Below are 19,621 nucleotides of genomic sequence, written 5' to 3' on the forward strand. Positions count from 1 at the left end.
GGCTTCCGGCGGCGAGGGTGGTGCTTCCGGGCGGGCCGCCGGGCCGAGGGAGGAGGGTCTGACAGTTGGCGCCGCCGGCAGGGCGGGCGGCGCGAGGGGGCGCGGGCCCTGCGGGGCAGGTGAGGCGCGGGGCCGGGGGTGCTGGGCCTGGACCGGATGCGGTGGGGATGGATGGATGGCGTCCGGGGCCCCGGAGTCCTTCCCGGCGCCGCTGTGCGGCCCGGGACAAGCGACTTCTTTCTCTGAACCTCAGTTTCCTGCTCTGGAGAATGGGGCTCAGAACCTGACCATAGCATCCTCCTTATGGGTTGGCGTGGGGTCAGCTCGTGCATGTCGGAGCCGCTAGCTCCGCGCCTGCACACTGCTCACTTCGTTACTATACTCTTCTTGTTGGTCTCAGTGATGATGTTTGCGCTTGGCGTGGAAGGTGTGCGTTGGGAGCGTGAAATCAGAGGCCAGCAGATTCCTGTTGAAGTCCCAGCTCCACTTTGTGGCAGGAGGCCTGGATCTTCCCCCTCTCTGAATCTCATTTTCCTCATCTGTGCAATGAGGGCTGATAGTCCCAGTGTCTTAGGGTCGTCGTGAGGATGCTGATGAAATGTGCGTGCAAAGCCCTCAGCACAGGGCCTGGCACAGCGTTGAGCAGGAGCTCAACAGATTGGGGCTGTAGTGATCATGATTCTGAGTCATTGGGGTAGATGGGACTTCCAAGGAAGTGGAGGGAAGGAGGAAGCTCAGAGACAGCAGGAGGAAAACCTCGGAATCTGGAGTCGGGGCCGGTCAACATCCTGCCACTTACTATTTGGCTCATCTTGCCGAATCCCATAGTATTAGATTTCTCTCTTTCTTTAAAACCACTGATGTTTTTTCTTCAGTGTACTGATTTGAGAAGGAAAATTTGTATTGCTATCCTAGTGGAAAACTAGCATTGCTGGCTGTGAGAAGAAGGCGATATTAACCTGAAATACATTGGAAGCAGAAAAGTCTATTAAGTCGTAGACAGAAAATGAAAGAGAATTGGGAAGGGAATAACGTGTGCAGAGTGATTGCGTGCTGTCAGATCCCACAGGCCCTGTCGAGTTGTCTTATACTCTGTTCTCAGCTCCCGCTTTGCATATGACTGACATTAGGTCAATGACTGTCCTGTCCTTTGCCTAGCTCACTGAAGGTTTATTTTGTTTAATGCACGTGTACATAGTGCTTATCACCTGCCGAGCATCGTTCTAAGGCCTTAGGTTTTATGAACTCATTTAATCCCTCTAACCACTTAAGAATAGATATTTCTTTCATTCTTACTCTATATTTGAGGGAAGTGAGTTCCAGAAAGATTAAGCCACTTGCCCCAGAGTCAGGATTAGGAAGTGACAAAATCGAGTTTTGGATTCAAGTCTTCTCAGGTCTTAGCACAGGGTGTCTGGTACCTGGTAATTACTTGAGTCGGGAGCTATCTTTTTTCTACTATTATTAATATTATATAACTTTCACTGTTCAGGAGGTCAGCGCTGGAGCTGGGCTCTTAACGGTGGAGAGAGGAATTTGAGTCTAGCAGGGAATTCTGCAGCCATAGGGGGAGGATACCAGTATTTAAAGGCTTCTGGTGAGCGTTCACTGAAACTTGGCAAGGACAGACCACAGTGCCTGGCTCATAGTAAGCCCTCGACCGGCGTGAATCAGAGCCTCTGGGCTGTGACCTTGGACCTGCCACACTCATGTGTAACACGGGGATCATTTTTACTTTTTTCCCCAGGTGGCTGTGAGGAGTGACTGAGATGTGGATATAGTCAGTGCCCGGCACGTAAACATTCGACAGGAGCTGCCACACGGGCACTGGAATCAGGGAGAACTGGTTTTTGAATCCTGGTAAAGCCACTTGCTAGATTTGGCATTTGGCAAATGACTGCGCCTGGATGAGTCGGTTTTTTCATCGATTGAAATGGGGCTGATAATAGTCCTCACTCATGAGGTGGTTGTGAGGCGTCAGCATGACGCCCAGCTCTGGTCCTGGTGCGTAGTTAGCGCTTCATGTGCGAGATGTTGTTCCGTCTGACTTATTGAAGCCTGTCCATGCCCTGCTCTTTGACAGATGCTGGGTGTGTTGTCTTTGTCCCATGGTAAAATCCGAAAGGGAAGGTGGATCTTAGGGAGTTAAATACAGGGCAGACGTCTGTGGTCCTGTTCGTCAGTAAGAGATGCAGCTGAAGCTAGAGACCGCAGGATGAATCTTAGCCGGGGATAGAGAGGAGAGTCTCCCATGTGGGTGAGACTTCTCAAAGCTTCACAGAGCAGGTGGCAGCCAAGCGGAGTGATGGAGAGCTTTCTAGAAGAACGGGAGGAGAAAAGCATTCCAGGCGCAGGTGACATTCTGTGTGAAAACCGGGAGGCGGGCAAAGGCCCTGGGGGTTAGAGGGGAGGCTGGGCGTCAGGCCTGGGGGTGAGAATAGCCCACACTTCTAGAGTACTTCGTATGCACCGGGCACTGTGGCAAGTGCTTTGCACATAGGCGCTCAGCTGGCCCTCCCAGGTAGGTAACGTTTGTACATCCCAATTCACAGATGGCGACCCCGAGGCTGGACTGGTGAAGCTGCTTGCCAAGGCCACCTAGCTAGTAAGTGGTTGAGGCAGATTGGAAGCCTGCAGTCTGCTTCCAGAGTCTTTCCTCTTCCACCAGCCCTGTTATACCATCAGCATGAGGGCGGGGAGGGGCAGGGAGCGTGTGATGGTGAACAGAAGCGTGCGGATACAGCCTTCTGTACCCTACAAGGGAGGCGGAGGAGCGGGGAGGGCGAAGGATGAGAATCCGGGGCTGGGCTAGGTAGAGGGAACAGAGTGGAGGAAGAGGCCGAGGAGATGGAGGAGAGGGCAGGGCCAAAGAGGAGGGAGGGCTCAGTGGGAAGTTTGGGCCAGGACAGGGAGGGCCAGGTGGTCCTGGGGTCAGATGACATCGGATCCTCAGGCGAGAAAGTTCCTTCCTTTAATTCTCTTTTCGAAACTGTTACTAATGTCCAGGAGAAAGTCTCCATGGGTGCTAATATGTCCTTAACTCCTTTCTAGCATTTGCTAATCTTTTCTAAGTGAAAGTTGCTTTTCCGTTTCTTCTCTGAGGCCCCTCATGACCTGGTGCCCCAACTCTCTGCTCCCAGTTCCCCTCACTCTCCTCCCCACTCCCCTGCCCCTGCCATGCAGGCTCCTTGCTGTCGCCTAGACGGCCAGATGGGCTCCTGGCTCAGGGCACTGGACTTGTACCTTCTTCTGGAACACTCTTCCTTTGTGAAACTGTGTGGCTCACTCCCCCACCTCCTTCGGGTCTCCAAATGTCACTGTCAGAGGTCTTCCCCCAGCACCCTCTTTAGAACCGCAGCCCCTCCCTCCCCGGGGCCGCTCTTTCCTCCATGGCACTGAAGGCTTTCCCACGCACCATCTCGTTTACTCTCTGTCTCTCCCTTCCACCTGTCCTCACCTAGATGCCAAGCTCCATGTTTGTGTCACCTCAGTATCCCCAGCTCCTAGAACAGGGCCTCACACACAGTAGGTTCTCAGGAAGTAGTTTTGCATGGATGAATGAAGGGGTATTGATGCTTAAAGGCTTGGGCAGGGGGTGTCTGTTTTCTGTCCCTCTCCTGTTCCAGCCAGATCTTCTGAGGTGTGTGGGAATGGAGCTGTGGACACTTGCTGTCCCTGGGCCCTGTCCCAGGCAGAAGTGACAGTTGCGGTGGCAGCCCTGTCCCGGGCTGACTTCCTGCCAGCTGCTCCAGGCTATTCCTGGGCTGTGAGCCCCCAGCCCAGGAACTCTCCTCTGGCAGGCAGACAGACAGGCAGCGAGAAAGGGACAGACACTCACAGCCGCCGCGACTCATGGGCCCTCTCCCCTTGTTCTCTCTTCCAGGCTCCAGGGAGCAGCCTCAGGGCCAGGGAGACAATGGTCTCGGTGACTATGGGTGAGTCTGTGGCCTTCTCTCCGGGGCCCCCTCTCCCTACTGCCCTTTTTGAGGTATGACCTTGGTGGGGGAGACGGGGTGGGGGAGGGAGGGCTGGGTCACTGGCAGGAACAGCTGTACTCTGAGGCGCGTGGGGGCGGGGCGGGGCCTGCTCTAGGCCTGCCTGCCCCGGCCTCTCCATGCCTTGGCCTCCTGACAGTGTGGTCCAGCCGCGCGGGACTTGGGTTGTGGAGTCCCGCAGATTGCCCACGTGGCCCCTCACCTGTAAAATGGCGATGCCGGCACTCCCTGCGTCCTGGGATGCTGTAAGGATTCAGGAGGTTATTGCATGTGAAATCTTGGGCCTAGGTCTCAGCAAACGTTAGCTATTTTTATCCTCATGAGCCTCGTCACCGTGTTCCCTTCAAGCTCTATATTTTGGGATTGCCGCAGCACAGAGGTTAGCTGGTAGCTTTTAGATTTTTTGAGATTTGTACATATGGGAGACAATGTAAAACGTATCTGTGTGGTTATAATAGCAGTTCAAAAGTGAACGGCTGGGCACATCCTCTGGGATTCTATTTACATACAGCACAGACACAGGCAAAGCCAATCTGTGCTGTCAGAAGGTGGCGGTTGCCCTGGCGAGGCGGGGAGAAGTGACCACAAAGGGAATACGAGGTGGGGGCTTCTGGGATGTCAGGAATGTATTTCCTGATCTGGGTGCTGGTTACGTGGGCGTGTTCATTTATGAAAATGTATCAACTTGTGTGTACTTTTGTGCATATGCATTGTAGTTCAATAAAAAGATTAAAAAAAAAAAAAGCAAACCCTCTGTAATCATCCAGGTCAAGAAATGGAATGTTGCAGCCCTACTGAGGGCCCCACCCCAACACAAACCCCCTCCCTCGTCCGCATGGAATAAACCACTATCCTAGCTTTGTGATAATCTCTTCGGCCCTTTCTTTATACTTGAACCACCAGTGAAAACATTCCCGTACGGACTTTGGTTTTGAACTTCTATGAGTGAAACTCCTGCCATGTGGTCTTTTGTGTCTGGCTTCTTTGGCTTGACGTACTGTCTGAGGGTTGTCGGTGTTGCTGCGTGTAACTGTAGTCCTTTCCTTTGCCCTACTGTGTGGTATGTTCCATGTGAGTGCCCACCGTTTGTTTATCGATGCTGCTGTCACTGGGTCTTGCGTTGTTTCTGGCTTGGGACCATTCCAGACAAGCTGCTGCGAATATTCTAGTGCCTGTCTGCTGGTGTGGACAGCAGCCCGCACCTCACTGAGTCCGGGGCACGCCCCCGTCTTCTCGTTTCCTCAGTAGGGGTGCGTTTCACAGCCGCTGCCTCTGAGCATTTACCTGGCAGCATATTTTCCTCCTTCGCAGGACACGAGACAATGGGCCAGGGGTGGGGACTCTGGCAGTTCCTCGACTTTGCTTCAGGCAGCCAGCTACCCCCAAACTACGTGGCACTTTTTCCCCGCTTCCTAGCAGCTTAATTGAGATACAATTCACATTTCATACAGTTCACCTATTTGGAGTGCACAGCTCAATGGTTTTCCTATTTTGTGTTCACAGAGTTAGACAACCGTCACCATAGTCAATTTCCAACATGGTCATCCCTCCCCTAGAGACCCCATACCCGTTGGCAGTCATTCCCCCGCCCCCAGCCCCTGCCACCACTAATCTGCTTTCTGTGTCTCTAGCACTCTGTAGACTGACCTGTTCTGGACATTTCATGTAAATGGAATCATTATGTGGCACTTTTCGATACTTAGACAAAGGTGCCCACTTTTGGCTAATGGGACCCGGGCCCCATGGCCTGGCAGGTGGACCGTGCCTGGGCACAGTGGGAAAAGGCCCCCTTGCCTCTGGGCTGGTGGAGGAAGTCCTGAGGGCCTGGGCCCCTCACCTGCCTGCATCCTGGGGAGACGAGCCTGTGGCGGGGACGCAGGGGCCTCCTGGGGAGAGGTGTGGCCCCTGGGCCTGGGCCCTGCACTGCCACCCATGCAGCGTCTGACCCAGAGTGTCTCTTTCTCCACTCTGAGCCTCAGTTGTCTCATCAGCGACATGGGCATAGTAATACGCAATTTATTCTCATCTAAAGTAGCACGGATTGTTGGCTGCAGTGTTCTCTGCCACGAGAAAGCAAAGAAAATGTTGCCGATTAAACCGTGGCACACCACTGACTGTGAGGTAGAGCCTAGTTTCAGAGATATTAAAATGTGGAAAAAAGTGCTACTTGGAATTAACAATCTTATCTAACACCTGGCCTGACACGTCAGCATCAGTTTGAAAGTCACATCGAAGAGGCCGACAGGTTTAGAAATAGTAAAGCTCCGTGGGTGGTGTCTGCCTGGTCTTGGCCTTGGCTCCGTGTGTTCTGCTGGCAGAATAATATGATGATGAAGATGGTGCTGGTGGTGGCTGTAATGGGTTGAGGACATCCTCTGGGCCAGGTGTCATTTAAAGCCGTCTGTGTGGACTTCCTCACTGAGTCAGTGCAGTGACCCCAGGACATTGGCGCTATTGTCACTAGAATGTCAGCTCAAGCTTCATGAGGAAAGAGGAATTGTCTTGTGCCCTGTGGTCTCCTCAGTGCCTAGAAGAGGACCTGGTCTGTGCCTGGTTCTCTGTGAACACTTGTTGAAGGTATTATCCTAAATTTAGTGAAAGGAAACTGAGGCACTGAGTGTTAACTTGCCCAGAGTCCCTCAGCCGGGAAATGGCAGAGCCAGGATTTGAACCAAAGCTCCAAAGCCTGTGCTCTAACCTCCGTGCCCGTGGAGGCTCTGTGACCCTTCTTTCCATCCACCTCTGGATCCTGTCACCCTCGAGTGGGCCCACTGATGAGCCCTGGGTCCCCCAGGTCAGTCATTGGCCAAGCATGATGCCGCCGGTCACTTTCCAGGGCAGGGCAGAGCTGTAGAGAGAAGGCGTGTGGGAGCACAGGGGCCTGGGCCTCTGCTGCAGGTTAGCAGTGTGGCCTGCAGCGCGTGGCCCAACCTCGCCCTGCCTGTTTCCGCACTGGCAGAGGAGGGAGTCATAATGCACTGAACTCGCGGGCAGGTGGGCTCAGTTCCATCGTACGTGTGAAGCACTCAGCTGGGGCCTGGCGTGTGATGAGCGTTTAATTTGTGGAACCACTGCTTTTGTGGTTTTGCTGCCGTTGTTCTCTAAAGAGAGTAATGTGAGTAATGAGCCCTGTCCACCCCCCCAGCCACTTCTGAGTGGATCCAGTTCTTTAAGGAAGCCGGCATTCCTCCGGGACCTGCGGTCAATTACGCCGTGATGTTTGTGGATAACAGGTAAGGCGGCTGGGGGGACAGAGCTGAACCGGGGTGGGCGGGGGAGTAGACAGGATTCTGGCTGGCCCGGCAACCCGGGCCCACTGTGGCCTCACTGCTGACCCTCTGCTGTAGGATCCAGAAGAGCATGCTGCTGGATCTCAACAAGGAAATCATGAACGAGCTGGGCGTGACTGTGGTGGGTGACATCATCGCCATCCTTAAGCATGCTAAGGTGGTGCACCGCCAGGTGGGTGCTCTGCCCGACCTCTCTGTCCGTGGGTTTAGGGTCGGGGTGGAGGGGCAGTGGCAGAGTGAACAGGAGGCTTGGAAGCAAAGGCAGGCAGACCTGGGTTCTGAGGGTGATTCTTCCATTTTGCTGTGTGACGTTAGGCACTTTGCCTAGCTTCTCTGAGCCTTACTGTCTCAATGCAGGTAGGCAAACCTATTTTGCAGGGTAGTTGTAAGTATTGAGTCATATGAAGCCCTGATACGGGGTAAACTGCCCTTAGTGGGACCTCAGTAAAGGCTCTCTGTAATTATCATCATCACTAGTTCTCATCTTCCTCATGATAAGTATCTTGACCAGGACTCTTCTCTGTCCCCAGGACAGGAGCTCCCTCTGTAGGACCCATTTGGTGACTGAGCCAACAACATGGCGGTTCCATTCTTGGCCCCTCTGCTTACAGTGACTTTAGACCAGTGAGGTCACCTCCCTGAGGTCCTCTGAAACGGGCTTTGCACACACCCCTGCTGTGTCGCGTCGCGGTGGCATCTGCCAGATGGTGTCTGCGGCACCCAGTGCCTGGCCTGGAGTGAGTGCATGTCGAGTTAGGATCGCTAACACCTGCCAAGCCCTGTCTCCATCCCTCATACATATGACCCTGTTACTCCTCGCGCTGCCTGCCCACCGCCTGACCGACAAGGAAACCTGTTCTCGAGCTGCGCTCTCGAGCACGCCGCTTCACCAGATGGTGGCTGCTGGGCTTATTCTCACCACGCTTAGTAGCTTCCTCCGTCCCAGGGACAGGCCTTCATCTGTCCATGATCCAGGACGGACCCCACCGTGAGCGCTTTCTCAAGCCAGGGGCTTTCTCGGCCTTATCCCAGAGAAGGTCACTGAGCAAAACTTTTTTTTTCTTTAAACTTTTACATTTGGGAACAGTTTTAGATTCTAGGAAAGTTCCAACACTAGTATGGAAAGCTTCTGTGTTTCCTTCACCCAGCTTCCCCTAATGTTAGCATCTTACATAGTCGTGGCGCATCTGTCACAACTGAGAGATGAGTATCAGTGCGCGTCCGTTAACTACACTCCAGGCTACTGGGGTTTCATCAGTTTTTCCGCTAATGTCCTTTTTCTGTTCCAGGAAACCACGTTGCATTTTCTTATTGTATCTCCTTAGTCTCTTGATTTGTGAGTTTCATAGTCTTCTGAGGTGCTGCTTCTGAAGAGCCCTGGGCAGCTGTTGTGTAGAATGCCCCTCAGCTGGGGTTTGTCTGATGTTTTCTCACGGCTAGGAGACAAATACTTTGAAATCTCCTCTCGCAGGGGCATTCGGATCCCCCTGGTATTGCTCAGATCTCTGGGTCTCCGATTCCCCGCCTCGTGTCCCTGTCCCCCGGGTAACCCAGGTGTCAATTTTTTCCAGGACATGTGCAAAGCTGCCACTGAGTCGGTGCCCTGCAGCCCCAGCCCCCTCCCTGGCGAGGTTCGCCGAAGCGCCTGCAGCGGTGAGTTCCCTCGGCTCGGCCTCCTTATGCTCGGGATTCTCACACTCCGGCAGCGAGGGGGCCGCACCTGGAGCTTGCAGAGCTGCGAGCAAAGCCATGGGGGCCTCTTCTCTTAGGGAAAAATAAGCTGGGTAGTGAAGGGCTGTGTATACAGTCACTTCTCATTCTGGTAGTTCTCTTCTTTAAAGGCGCTGCGAACATTGAATTAGCCAACACGGACCCACTGCTCCCAGGGGAGCTACAGGGTTAGGTTCCTACAGGCCTCTGGTCACAACATTTTTGTCTGCTGATCAGTACCTCGCCTTATTTTATGTGTATTTCTGTTTAAGACACTTTATTTAGGGGGCCAGCCCCGTGGCCGAGTGGTTCAGTTCGCACACTCTGCTTTGGCGGCCCAGAGTTTTGCTGGTTCAGATTCCGGGCACGGACATGGCACCGCTCATCAGGCCATGCTGAGGTGGCGTCCCACATGCCACAAGCAGAAGGACCTACAACTAAAATATACAACTATGTACTGTGTGGCTTTGGGGAGAAGAGAAGAAGAAAAAAAAAAGATTGGCAACAGATGTTAGCTCAGGTGCCGATCTTAAAAAAATAGATAAATAAAGACACTTTATTTAATATATATTGTTGCTTGACTAACATTGAGCTCTTGGCCAACAGCATGATAACTCACGCCTGAGGCTCACCATGGCCTTCTCGAGCTTAGGGACACTAGACAGCACTTCACCGTTGTGCTTGGGGGCCATTTGAAACAGGAAAATCTAAGAAAAAGCACAAAAATGTGAAAAATGTGCCACTGAATAGATCGCAGAAAGGACACTTGTTTTCTGTATGAGAGCTGCAACCAGAAGACCGTAGTTGACCTCAGATGGGGCGTGTGCATTGATTGACTCAAGTTTTTCGCCATTCTGGGCATGCCTGTGAATGACCGCAAAAGCACCACAAGCTTGGTTTGGGGGTCACAAATAAATTTTAGCGAATAGGCAAATTTTCAAATATGGAATCTCTGAGAATTGATTGTATTTATACTTTTATTTTTTCAACAGTGTGATACTTTAAAAAAATAACCATAAACTTAAAAAATTTAACGTGCGTATAAGTTAGTCTTGCTGCTTAACAAGCCATCCCAAAACTGGTTTAAAACAGAGACTTTTATTTCTTTTGAAATTTTTTTTTTGCTGAAGAAGATTTGCCCTGTGCTAACATCCGTTGCCAGTCCCCCTCTTTTTTTTTTTTTTTTGAAGATTAGCCCTGAGTTAGCACCTTGCCGATCTTCCTCTATTGTTGGTGTGTGGGACACCTCCACAGTGTGGTTGGTGAGTCGAGTAGGTCCACAACCTGGATCCAAACTCGCAAACCCAGGCTGCCAAAGTGGAGTGCTTGGAACTAACTACTCGGCCACAGGGCCAGGCCCTCTTTCTCCTGATTTTATGACTTGGCTTGTCAGTTCTGTTCTCGGCCACCCCGCTGATCTCAGTGGTCACCTGGCAGCTCGGTTGAGGCTGGGTGATCTAGAATGGCCTCACTCACGTCTGATGGTTGGCTCGATGTTATCTGGGCCGAAAGGGGTGACTTGGCCACCTGTGTCTCGTTATCCAGCAGGCTAGTCTGGGCTTGTCCACACAGTGGCGGGTGCAGGGTTTCCAGAAGCAGCCGAAGAGGGCAGGCCCCAAGGTGCAAAGTACCTCTTAAGCCTCTGCTTGTATAACATTGGCCACCGCAAGTCACGTGGCTGGGCCCAGAATCAGTGTGGGCAGGGCCAACTCGAGGGCCTGGATGCAGGGAGGCTCAACAAATTGGGGTTCCTTTCTGCATCAGTCTCCCACAGTTTACATACAGAAAAGGGTTTAGATCATAACAGTACATCCAAATGACTTTCACAAAGGGACACCCACGTAGCCAGCAGCACCCAAACCCAGAAACAGGAACGTGACCAGTGTCACTGCCCCCTCGAGGATACCCACTACCCTGATTTCTACCAACATGGATTAGTTTGGCCAGTCTTTCAAGTCTGTGTAGAAGCCAGCCTGCTGGTGTAGTGGTTAAGTTCATGTGCTCCGCTTTGGTGGCCTGGGGTTTGCCAGTTCAGATCCCAGGCAGGGACATATGCACCACTTATCAAGCCATGCTGTGGTGGTGTCCCACATATAAAATAGAGGAGGAGGATGGGCACAGATGTTAGCTTACAGCCAATCTTCCTCAGCAAAAAAAAAAAAAAAAAAAGAGTCTCAAGTCTATGTAAATGAAATCACACAGTAGGTACTTTTCATGCCATTCTGAATGCCTTCCATAGTTTAAAATAAGTCTGAAAAATGAAAAGTAACAAACATAAACCCTAGTGGAGAAAGTCGGCAATTAAGAAGAGAAGGGGAAGCAGGCGAGGAAGGAAAGGAGGGGAAGAGTGCCCAGAATCACTTTCCTGAGGTGGCTGCTGGTGTACGCTTTATGACACAGGATACATGTGTCCTGTTGGGGAAACAGAGCAGTCTTTTCTCCCCTCACATCCTGGCTGTGGCTCAGCTTCTGTAGAGCCCAGGCAGGGGGGTTTCCCTCCCTCAAATGGTGCTCACGCGCCGTGATAAAGCATCCTACCCCAGAGCCCGTTTGAGCAAGACGGTTCCCTCCGTGTGCTCTGCGAGAGCGGGGCCCTCAGCCACATACCTCTGGCAGCAGGACAGCCCCGTCTATGGCCCGGCCGGTCAGAGAGGGCCGCGAGTGACTCTCCCCATCAGAGTCTGCACAGCCGCTCGCAAGGAAGCCACCTCTCCAGCTCGAGAAGGGTCTGAAGAAACGTCTTGGGGAAACTGTGGAAGGGTATATAGCTGATTGTTACCAGGGAGGGAGCAGGGCCGAAAACCCCCCCTGTCTTCCCTTGGGGAGGGGAGCAGGTCTGATTGGGAGGGCCCCACGGGGCCATGGGTGTGTGGGAGCTCACCTTTTGTTAAGTGGTCTGTATGGGCTTGATGTATTTTCCTGTATGTTATAGTTAGAATTTTTTTTAAAAGGCAATATGTAATTATAATGTGTTGATGGTCATTATGGGCACTTCAGGAGGTTTTGAGAGGGAGCATGTAGCAGGAAAAGAGACTTCTTAGGGGTAGGTAGGACAAAATACCAAAACCTGAAAGCCATTGGAGGGGGCTACCAGGCCTGTCCAGCAAGCAGTGGTAGCATGAAGATTCCCCCCTTCTTTCCCCACAGGGCTTCCCTGAGAGCTGGCCTTTTTTTGCTGAGGAAGATTGGCCCTGAGCTAACATCTTTGCCAGTCTTCCTCTATTTTGTATGTGGGTCACCGCCACTGCATGGCCGCCAGTGAGTGGTGTAGGTCTGTGCCCAGGAACTGAACCTGGGCCGCCGAAGCAGAGTGTGCTGAACTTAACCACTAGGCCACAGGGCCGGCCCCCCAAGAGCTCTTGAAAGCCATGTGCTCGGGCTAGCAGCAGCTGCACCCTGAGACAAGACCTGTCACCCTCCCACAATGGCATTGGCCCCCCAGTCTGTGTGCTATAGCTCCCACCTCGCACCCTGGGACAGCCCGCCTCCCTCTCCACTGAAGACAGGGGCCCCCAGACACTGCCCCCATCCCCAGAGGAGGCCACTGCTTTCCGTGCCCAGCCAAGCTGGAGCCGGACCCACACTGCCCAGGGGCCTGGCTGAGTGAGCCGCTCCCCGAGACGCAGTGCCTCATCTGTAGAGCTGGTTTGCGGTGTATCCTGTCTACAGAGGTGCTGGGAGGTTTGGTGGCGACGTTCCTTCTTTCAGGAGGTGTTTCCTGAGGACCCATGAAGCATCGGACATCGTTTTGGGCACTGGGGATACAGCAGGAAACAGTGTCTCATCACGGGGCTCGCGTGCTGGTGGGAGAGCCCACCAGTAGACAGATAGATGTAATTTCACGTCAAGCAGCGCTCAGGGCTTGAAGAAAAGAAAGCCTGGTGCGGGGGAGGGCGGTAGAGGGGGGTGGGTGGTCCGGGGAGCCTTCCCAGAGGAGGCGCCGCCTGAGAGGGGACCTGAGTAAAGAGTCAGAGCGAGCCCCCCGGGACTCGGGGAACTGCATGCCGGGCTGTGGGAACAGCAAGTGCCCTGAGGAGGCGCACGCTTCTGAGCGAGGAAGATCCTGGGACGGCGACTGAGCTGCAGTGGAGGGGAGGGATGAGCTCAGGGATGGGTGAAGTGTCAGGGGAACCAGTCTGGTCTGGGGCCTCAGGAAAGGCCGCCAGGCAGGAGGGGTGGGCTAGTTCCTGTCGCCCCACCCCCAAGCATCCCCCCACGAGGACAGTGCAGCCACAGGGTGCCTCCGGCCACCCCTTCCCCGTTCAGTCCCCAGGCTTGCAGCCTCCATCCTGGCCTCCTTCCCAGGGCCTGCCCAACCAGACGCTCCTCTTTCCTCCCACAGCTGCCTCCCGAATGATCGCCAACAGCCTGAACCGTGACTCCCCACCCGGCACTCCCCCCAGGCGGCCAGACACCGGCGCCTCCAAGATCTCCGTCACCGTGTCCAACAAGATGGCAGCAAAGAGTGCCAAGGCCGCCGGTGAGGGCTCTCGGGCAGGTGGCGGGGGAGCTGGAGGTGAATGTGGGTTGGCAGGCAGTACTGGGGGTCGTGTTGCCAACATTGCAAGGTGCTTTGACGGCCATTGGCGTCCAGAGTGTTCGGGCCTGGTCAAGTCGCTGCACCTCTGTGGGCCTCGCCCTCCACGTCTGTGGAATGGGGCTGGGACAGCCTCCCCAGAAGACCGTGGAGGCGCTCGAGGCGGTGTGTTTGAACACGGTGCACCGTGGTTCTCACTCAGTGGTCGCTTCAGTGTTTTGATTTTCTGTTTGATTTATTGTGGTAAGAACACTTAACGTGAGGTCTACCCTCCTAATGAAGTTTGACACGTACAGTACAGTGTTGTTGACTATGGGTGGTTCAGTCTTTTTTTAACAGATGTTCACTGAGCCCCGCACTGGTGCCCGGCCCTGTGCTTGATGCCTGGGGTCAAAGGTAAAGAAGCTACTGTTTCCTCTCAGCAGCCGGAGGGATCCTTCAGAACATTCTATCTGAGCCTTTCACACCCTTCTCTAGAACTCTCCGGGGCTTCCCATTGTTCCGGTCATGGAGTCCAGTCTTCCCATGTGGCCTTACAGGGCCCTGTGTAGTGTGGATTCCTCTTGTGTATCTCCCCCTTGCTGGCTCAGATCCCCTCCGGGCTCCTTCCCATCTTGGGGCCTTTGCCCCGATGTCCCCTTCTCCTGGAGCACTCTTCCTCTGCAGACGTTTCCATGCTGGGCCTCGGTTCCTCTCCTCAGTCTCCTTGAAAGCTGGGCATGGGACTCCGGCCTCGGGCTTCCGAGCCCTCCCTCTATCCACCACACTCTCCAGCCTTTGTTGGACCCATCCCCACAACAATGATCTTAGCACAAGTGGAAACTGAGGCCCAGGCATGGGCTTCGTTTATTCTGGTGCCCAGCCCCATCGCGCCCTGACCGCCTCCATCACACACTCCTCTTTTTGCTGTGTGTGTTTGACAGTGCCTCACCCCCTCTGGCCTTTTGATTTGTGTGCCACGAGCAAGAAAGTTCAAATTAATTTCCAAAGTATTAAAAAAATGGTGGGCCTGTGGGGAACTGGCACTGTTACCCCTCGACATGTTTGAAGGGGTTCTTTTTTTAAAAATGCAAGTATGCTTTGTTTATACACAAATAAGTGTAGAGCTTGAGTGATTTTTAAGTGAGCAGGCCTGTGAAACCACTGCCTAGATGGAGCTCTCCCCCACCCAGCATCTGAGGGCACTCTGGCTGGGCTGGGAGGGGAGCCTGCTCGGGGCAGGGACAGAGCCACAGAGAACCTGGGTGGCCCACTCCCGCCTGGGGATTCTCAGTGTCTGTGCACCCAGCTTGCCCAGACCTCTGCCTTTCTCGGTTCAGAGTCAGTGGTGAAGAGGGTGGTGGGGAAGATAGGGGATTCCAGTCATGCAAGGGCATAGAGATGAAGGGCACACGTGTGCCCTTTGCAGGGCGTCCAGCCCCCATCCCCAGAGAACATTCCACCCCAGAAGGTGCTCACCACTGCCCCCCTTCCCCAGCTGCCCTGGCCCGCCGGGAGGAGGAGAGCCTGGCCATTCCCACCAAGCGGCGTCGGGTCACTGCCGAGATGGAGGGGAAATACATCATCAACATGCCCAAAGGCACCACGCCCCGGACCCGCAAGATCCTGGAGCAGCAGCAGGCAGCGAAAGGTACGGCCTGCAGGGGCACGCAGGGCGCCGCCGCCTTTCCCTCTGCTGCCTCGGGCAGGGCTGGTCCTACAGGCGTTGGCTGAGACGCAGGCTCTAAGGGACTCTGGGGGTGCTTGGACCAAGGGGACAGCGGTGGTGGCCATAGGGGAGGGGCCAGTCACCCACTCTGCCCTCTTGTCCTGCAGTTAGTGTAGCTGATGCCTCTTGCCCAAGGGGCAGGGGCCTGGATGCGCTGATGCCAGCCTGGGAAGTGGGTGACTGTGCCTGGCTGAGGGCAGGTCCCCAAAAAAGCGGGAGCTGTCATTCTGAGCCAGAGAGATGCGGCTGAGCGTCAGGGCACAGCTGGGGTTTGTGTCTAGTCGTGTGGAGCTGGTCTTCCTCACAGGAAGCCTTTTAGAATATTGTATATGTTCTCGTGGAAAGACATTCAGATAGGATGCGGAAGCATATACTGTAAAAAGAAACTCTCCCTCTCACTCCCATAGCCCACGCCTCCTGTTAACCTTTCCAGACCAGCATCCATGAGCTTACGTGCAGCTGTACGTATGTGTACACAGGGATGGGTGGTTTTTTTCTTTTTAAACACAAATAGCATGATCTCGCAGGTCTTGTTCTACAGCTTTTTAATTGAGCTCTTTTCACATTAGCGCATGTACAGCTACCTCTTCTTGGTAATGAGGGGTTGGTGTTGCCATCGTATTCGTAAGCCGTCATTTAGTAAGCATCCTCCTGTTGGTGGCTCTTCAGTTTGTTCCTTAGGGAGAGGACTCGTTACCATTCATCAGATTCCCTCTGACGCCCATGACCCCAAAAGAGTGGAAGGGACGAGCAGGGATTAAGAACTCTTCTCGCACACGCACTTCATGAACTGTAGTACGGTGCAAGGAGTGTGCATCCGTTTGAGTTCATCTTTCCCACGTTTAGCACTAGCTGGAGTGCGTAGGTTAAGATCAACGTGAGCCAACGGCAAAGATGTAAAACCACATGGGGCCTGGTCTGTGGCCGCCTGAACGAGGGCTGCCGGGGGTCCCCGCCCTTGTCTGCAAGGTGCTGGCCAGGCTGGGCTCCCAGGGGCCCTCAGCAGAGCTGGCTGATGGCCGCGCTTCCCTCCTAGGTGTTCACAGGACGTCTGTGTTTGACCGCCTCGGCGCTGAGACCAAGGCCGACACGACGACGGGGAATAAAGTGAGTTGGCAGTGGGGGGTTCCTCGGGGCCCTTGGCTCTTGTCTCCCTGGGCGCCACTCCTGTCGCTTCCCACCTCTCACCCCTCACATACCCCTTTCCAGCCTGACATCCCTTCTTTGCATGGGTGGCTTCCCTGGCCTCCTACTGCACCCACCTCTCCCAGTTTCCAGCCGTAAGGGTCTGGCCAACTCGTGGACGCTGCCCTTAGACCCTTCCCTCTACTGTGTCCCAAAACTGTCTCGGCATCTTCTCCCGAGGTGACTCCCCTCCTGGCCCTGTCTCAGGGGTGCTCCTCCCCCCGATTCCAGGCAGTCACGGGTCTGATGGCGCTATCTGTCTGCACCGCTCTGCCACCTCTCCCTGTCCGCTAGGGCAGTGGCCTCCTGACAAGTCCCTGTGTGGCTGCCTTGGCCCTCTCCCACAGCGGCAGCGTGTGCCGCCCACAGGACAGCCACCCGCTCCCGCCCCCGAAGTCCTTCCGAGGCTTTCCCTGGGCTCAGGATGAAGCCCGTCCCTCTGGCTGTGGCCTCCCTCAGGCCCAGGTACAGCTGCAGCCTGAGTCCGCAGCCCCGTGTGAATCCTGCTCTGCCACCACCTGGCTGTGTGACCTTGGCCATGTCACTTAAGCCCTTTGTCCCTCAGTTTCCTCATCTGTGTAGTCCCCACCTCATAGGTGGTCATGAGGATCAAGTGGATAGACTCGCACAGCGCTGGGGGCATCTGGTGGGTGGTAGGCACTCTCTCGGTGTCCCCTTGATTCACTGTGGCGAGCTCCCCTGCTGCATGTCCCACCTCCCAGCCCCTCGCTCGCCAGGCTCGCCCGCTCTGGCCTTTTCCCCCTCCTAGAATCTTACTGTGAGCGTGATCATAACACTCAGGATCAGGCGGCTCGAAGGGGCAGCTGTCTAGAGAGCTTGGCACATAGCGAGTGCCCCGTGAATGTGACTGTCATCCCTGCCTTGGTGACTTAGCCTGCACTCTCTTCTCTGCCGGCTCATCCTGAGGGCCTGACTTGCACATGGTGCCTCAGAGACGCTCCCCTGACCTTGGCGAGGAGGCACGGCTGTCCTCCCGCTCCAGCTCCCTCTAGAGAATGCGCTGCTCTCGTAATTACAGAAGTACTTGTGTCATTTCCGATGCCAGGTCTGTCTTCCTCACTGGACTGTGAGGGCAGCACAGGTCTGTCCTGGTCACCACTCTGTCCCCAGCACCACCCAGCACAGGGCCAGGTATAGAGTCGGGACTTAGAAAGTATCTGTTGAGTAAATGACCAGATTCGTCTTTTCTCGCATATTCATCTGTAGACCTTTGCAAATAGTCTTCCCTCTGCGTGGCTCACCCCTTCCTCCCCGTCATTATTAGACCCACTGCCAGTCAGCTTCCAGATCTCAGCTCAGATGGCCCTTCTCCAGGGACTCTGCCCTGGACTTTGGGCGAGGTCAGGAGCCTCCTCTGAGCTCCCCAGCTCCCTGGACTGCCCCTGCCACGGCTCTCACCACTATCTGGAGTGTCACCAAGGTGTGTTTCTCCCAACTGCGAGCCCCATGAGGCCAGGCACAGATGAGGCAGCTGTCTGTGAAGGCGTGTTGAGTGACTGAATGAAAATGACTCTTTTGTCCTGTCTCTGACCTCCACAGCCCACAGGAGTCTTCAGCCGCCTGGGGGCCACCCCAGAGATGGATGAGGATCTGGCTTGGGACAGCGACAACGACAGCAGTAGCAGCTCTGTCCTGCAGTATGCCGGGGTCCTGAAGAAGCTAGGCCGGGGCCCAGCCAAGGCCAGTGCGCAGCCGGCGCTGACTGTCAAAGCCAAGGCCACGAGCTCGGCGCCCACGGCTGCTGCCCCAACGCTGCGGCGCCTGGCCCTCGCCTCACGCCCCGGGCTCGAGAGGAAGCCGGAGTCCCTGTCCAAAGTCAGCATCATCCAGAGACTGGGCAAGGCGGCCCTCGTGCCCGAGGCCCAGGACAGCCAGGTCACGAGCACCAAGAGTAAGTCTTCGACTGAGGTCAAAGTCACCATTAAGAGGACCCTGGTGGGGCCCCGGGGGAGCAGCTCCAGCGAGGGCCTTGGTGCCCAGATGGACCATGCGGGCACCGTGAGTGTGTTCAAAAGACTGGGCCGCAGGACCTAGCCCCGGCTGGGCGCAGGCCCCTCCAGGCAGAGGCTTCCTCGAGGGCGCGCCCGCCCTGCTGCCGGCTTCTGGACGACACTGCTTGTCTCCCTCAGGCGTTCGAGCCGGGCCGAGCTTTCTGGGGGTTCACCCCGTTCTTCCGAGTCTGAGACGGTCGTTGCGGCCTGGCCTTGCCGCTCTGGGGCGCTGCCTACTGTCGTGTCCTAGTTCTCTCCTCTGACTGCGGCCTTGGCAGGACCCCTCTCCACCCCTCCCCGTGCCCAGTGTCCTCTTCCCTCCTGCCCCACTTCCTCCCTCTCAGCAGCAGCTGCTGCCCTCATCCCCCCTGGCTCTTCGCCTCCCGGTCCCCCAGAGTGGGTGTCCCCTGGAGGGGCTCCCCATCCCGCCTCCCCCCGCTGCTGACTTCCCACCCCTCCCCTACTCCTCCGCCCCCCCGCCACACACACTTTACTTCTCTGTCTCTCCCTCTCTTCACTCTGTTCATTTCTTTTCTGTTTTCTGTCCCCGTGGCAAGGCCCGACTGTGCGCTGCGTCCTGCCTGACCCTCCAGCACCGCCAGCCTCCCCGCGGGCCCCGCGTCGACGGTGGCGTCGAGCCTGTTGAGACTGTTAGCCGCCCTCACTCCCAGGCTGGAGGGACCGCCCCACGCCCTGGGCTGCAGCAGGGGCACCTCCATTTTCCTGCCCCGGCATCTTTTTCTCTGAAAGTCTGTGGCAGGGGGTGGGTAAGGGGCACTGGGGAGGGAGGCCAGTGCTGGAAGAGAAGAGAACGGCTGTTTTAATATATTTTTGTGACTTTCCGACTGTTTCCCTCCCCTCCTTCAGGGTGAGTCACAGGATTGTTTTTCACACCAAGCACGATGCGGGTGGGGGCGCCAGTGGGGCCCGGGCTGTGTCTAGAGGTCAGGCTTCCCGCACACACGTGGGCCATGTCCTTTCGGCAGGCCCCGGGTCAAAGGAGTGATGGTCACAGTCACTCTTCGGGTGGGCCTCCTCCTCCCCTCAGCGACCTGGCGGATCTGTCCCTGCCCTCCCCCCTCCCCTGTGGATTTCCCCCGTTCCTGCCGCTCTGCTTGGCGGCCGCCTTCCAAACGGCAGGCTCCGTCTGTGAGGCCGTGGTTCCTGTGGCCTTGGTCATGCGC

General features: G+C 55.4%; 1 protein-coding gene across 7 annotated transcripts; it reads left to right on the top strand.

The window, feature by feature from the left end:
* The first annotated feature begins 2 nt into the window (after nucleotides 1–2).
* On the top strand, nucleotides 3–19,279 carry C13H19orf47 (chromosome 13 C19orf47 homolog). 7 transcript variants are annotated; one of them, XM_046680885.1, is made up of 12 exons: nucleotides 3–119; nucleotides 1,748–2,004; nucleotides 2,553–2,605; nucleotides 3,884–3,988; nucleotides 7,141–7,228; nucleotides 7,343–7,457; nucleotides 8,857–8,938; nucleotides 13,338–13,475; nucleotides 15,010–15,162; nucleotides 16,277–16,347; nucleotides 17,986–18,337; nucleotides 18,995–19,279. In XM_046680885.1, the coding sequence occupies exons 5-12, from the start codon at nucleotides 7,212–7,214 to the stop codon at nucleotides 19,081–19,083; spliced, it is 1,017 nt and encodes a 338-aa protein (XP_046536841.1). In that variant the 5' UTR covers nucleotides 3–119; nucleotides 1,748–2,004; nucleotides 2,553–2,605; nucleotides 3,884–3,988; nucleotides 7,141–7,211; the 3' UTR covers nucleotides 19,084–19,279. The 7 variants fall into 7 exon arrangements, with proteins under 7 accessions (XP_046536841.1, XP_046536838.1, XP_046536837.1 ...); XM_046680882.1 differs by lacking the exon at nucleotides 18,995–19,279 and having other exon boundaries at nucleotides 3,884–3,935; nucleotides 17,986–18,931; XM_046680881.1 differs by lacking the exon at nucleotides 18,995–19,279 and having other exon boundaries at nucleotides 1,748–1,860; nucleotides 3,884–3,935; nucleotides 17,986–18,931.
* The last annotated feature ends 342 nt before the right edge of the window (nucleotides 19,280–19,621 follow it).

This window comes from Equus quagga, chromosome 13 (assembly GCF_021613505.1).
Source record: "Equus quagga isolate Etosha38 chromosome 13, UCLA_HA_Equagga_1.0, whole genome shotgun sequence".
NCBI lineage: Eukaryota > Metazoa > Chordata > Mammalia > Perissodactyla > Equidae > Equus > Equus quagga.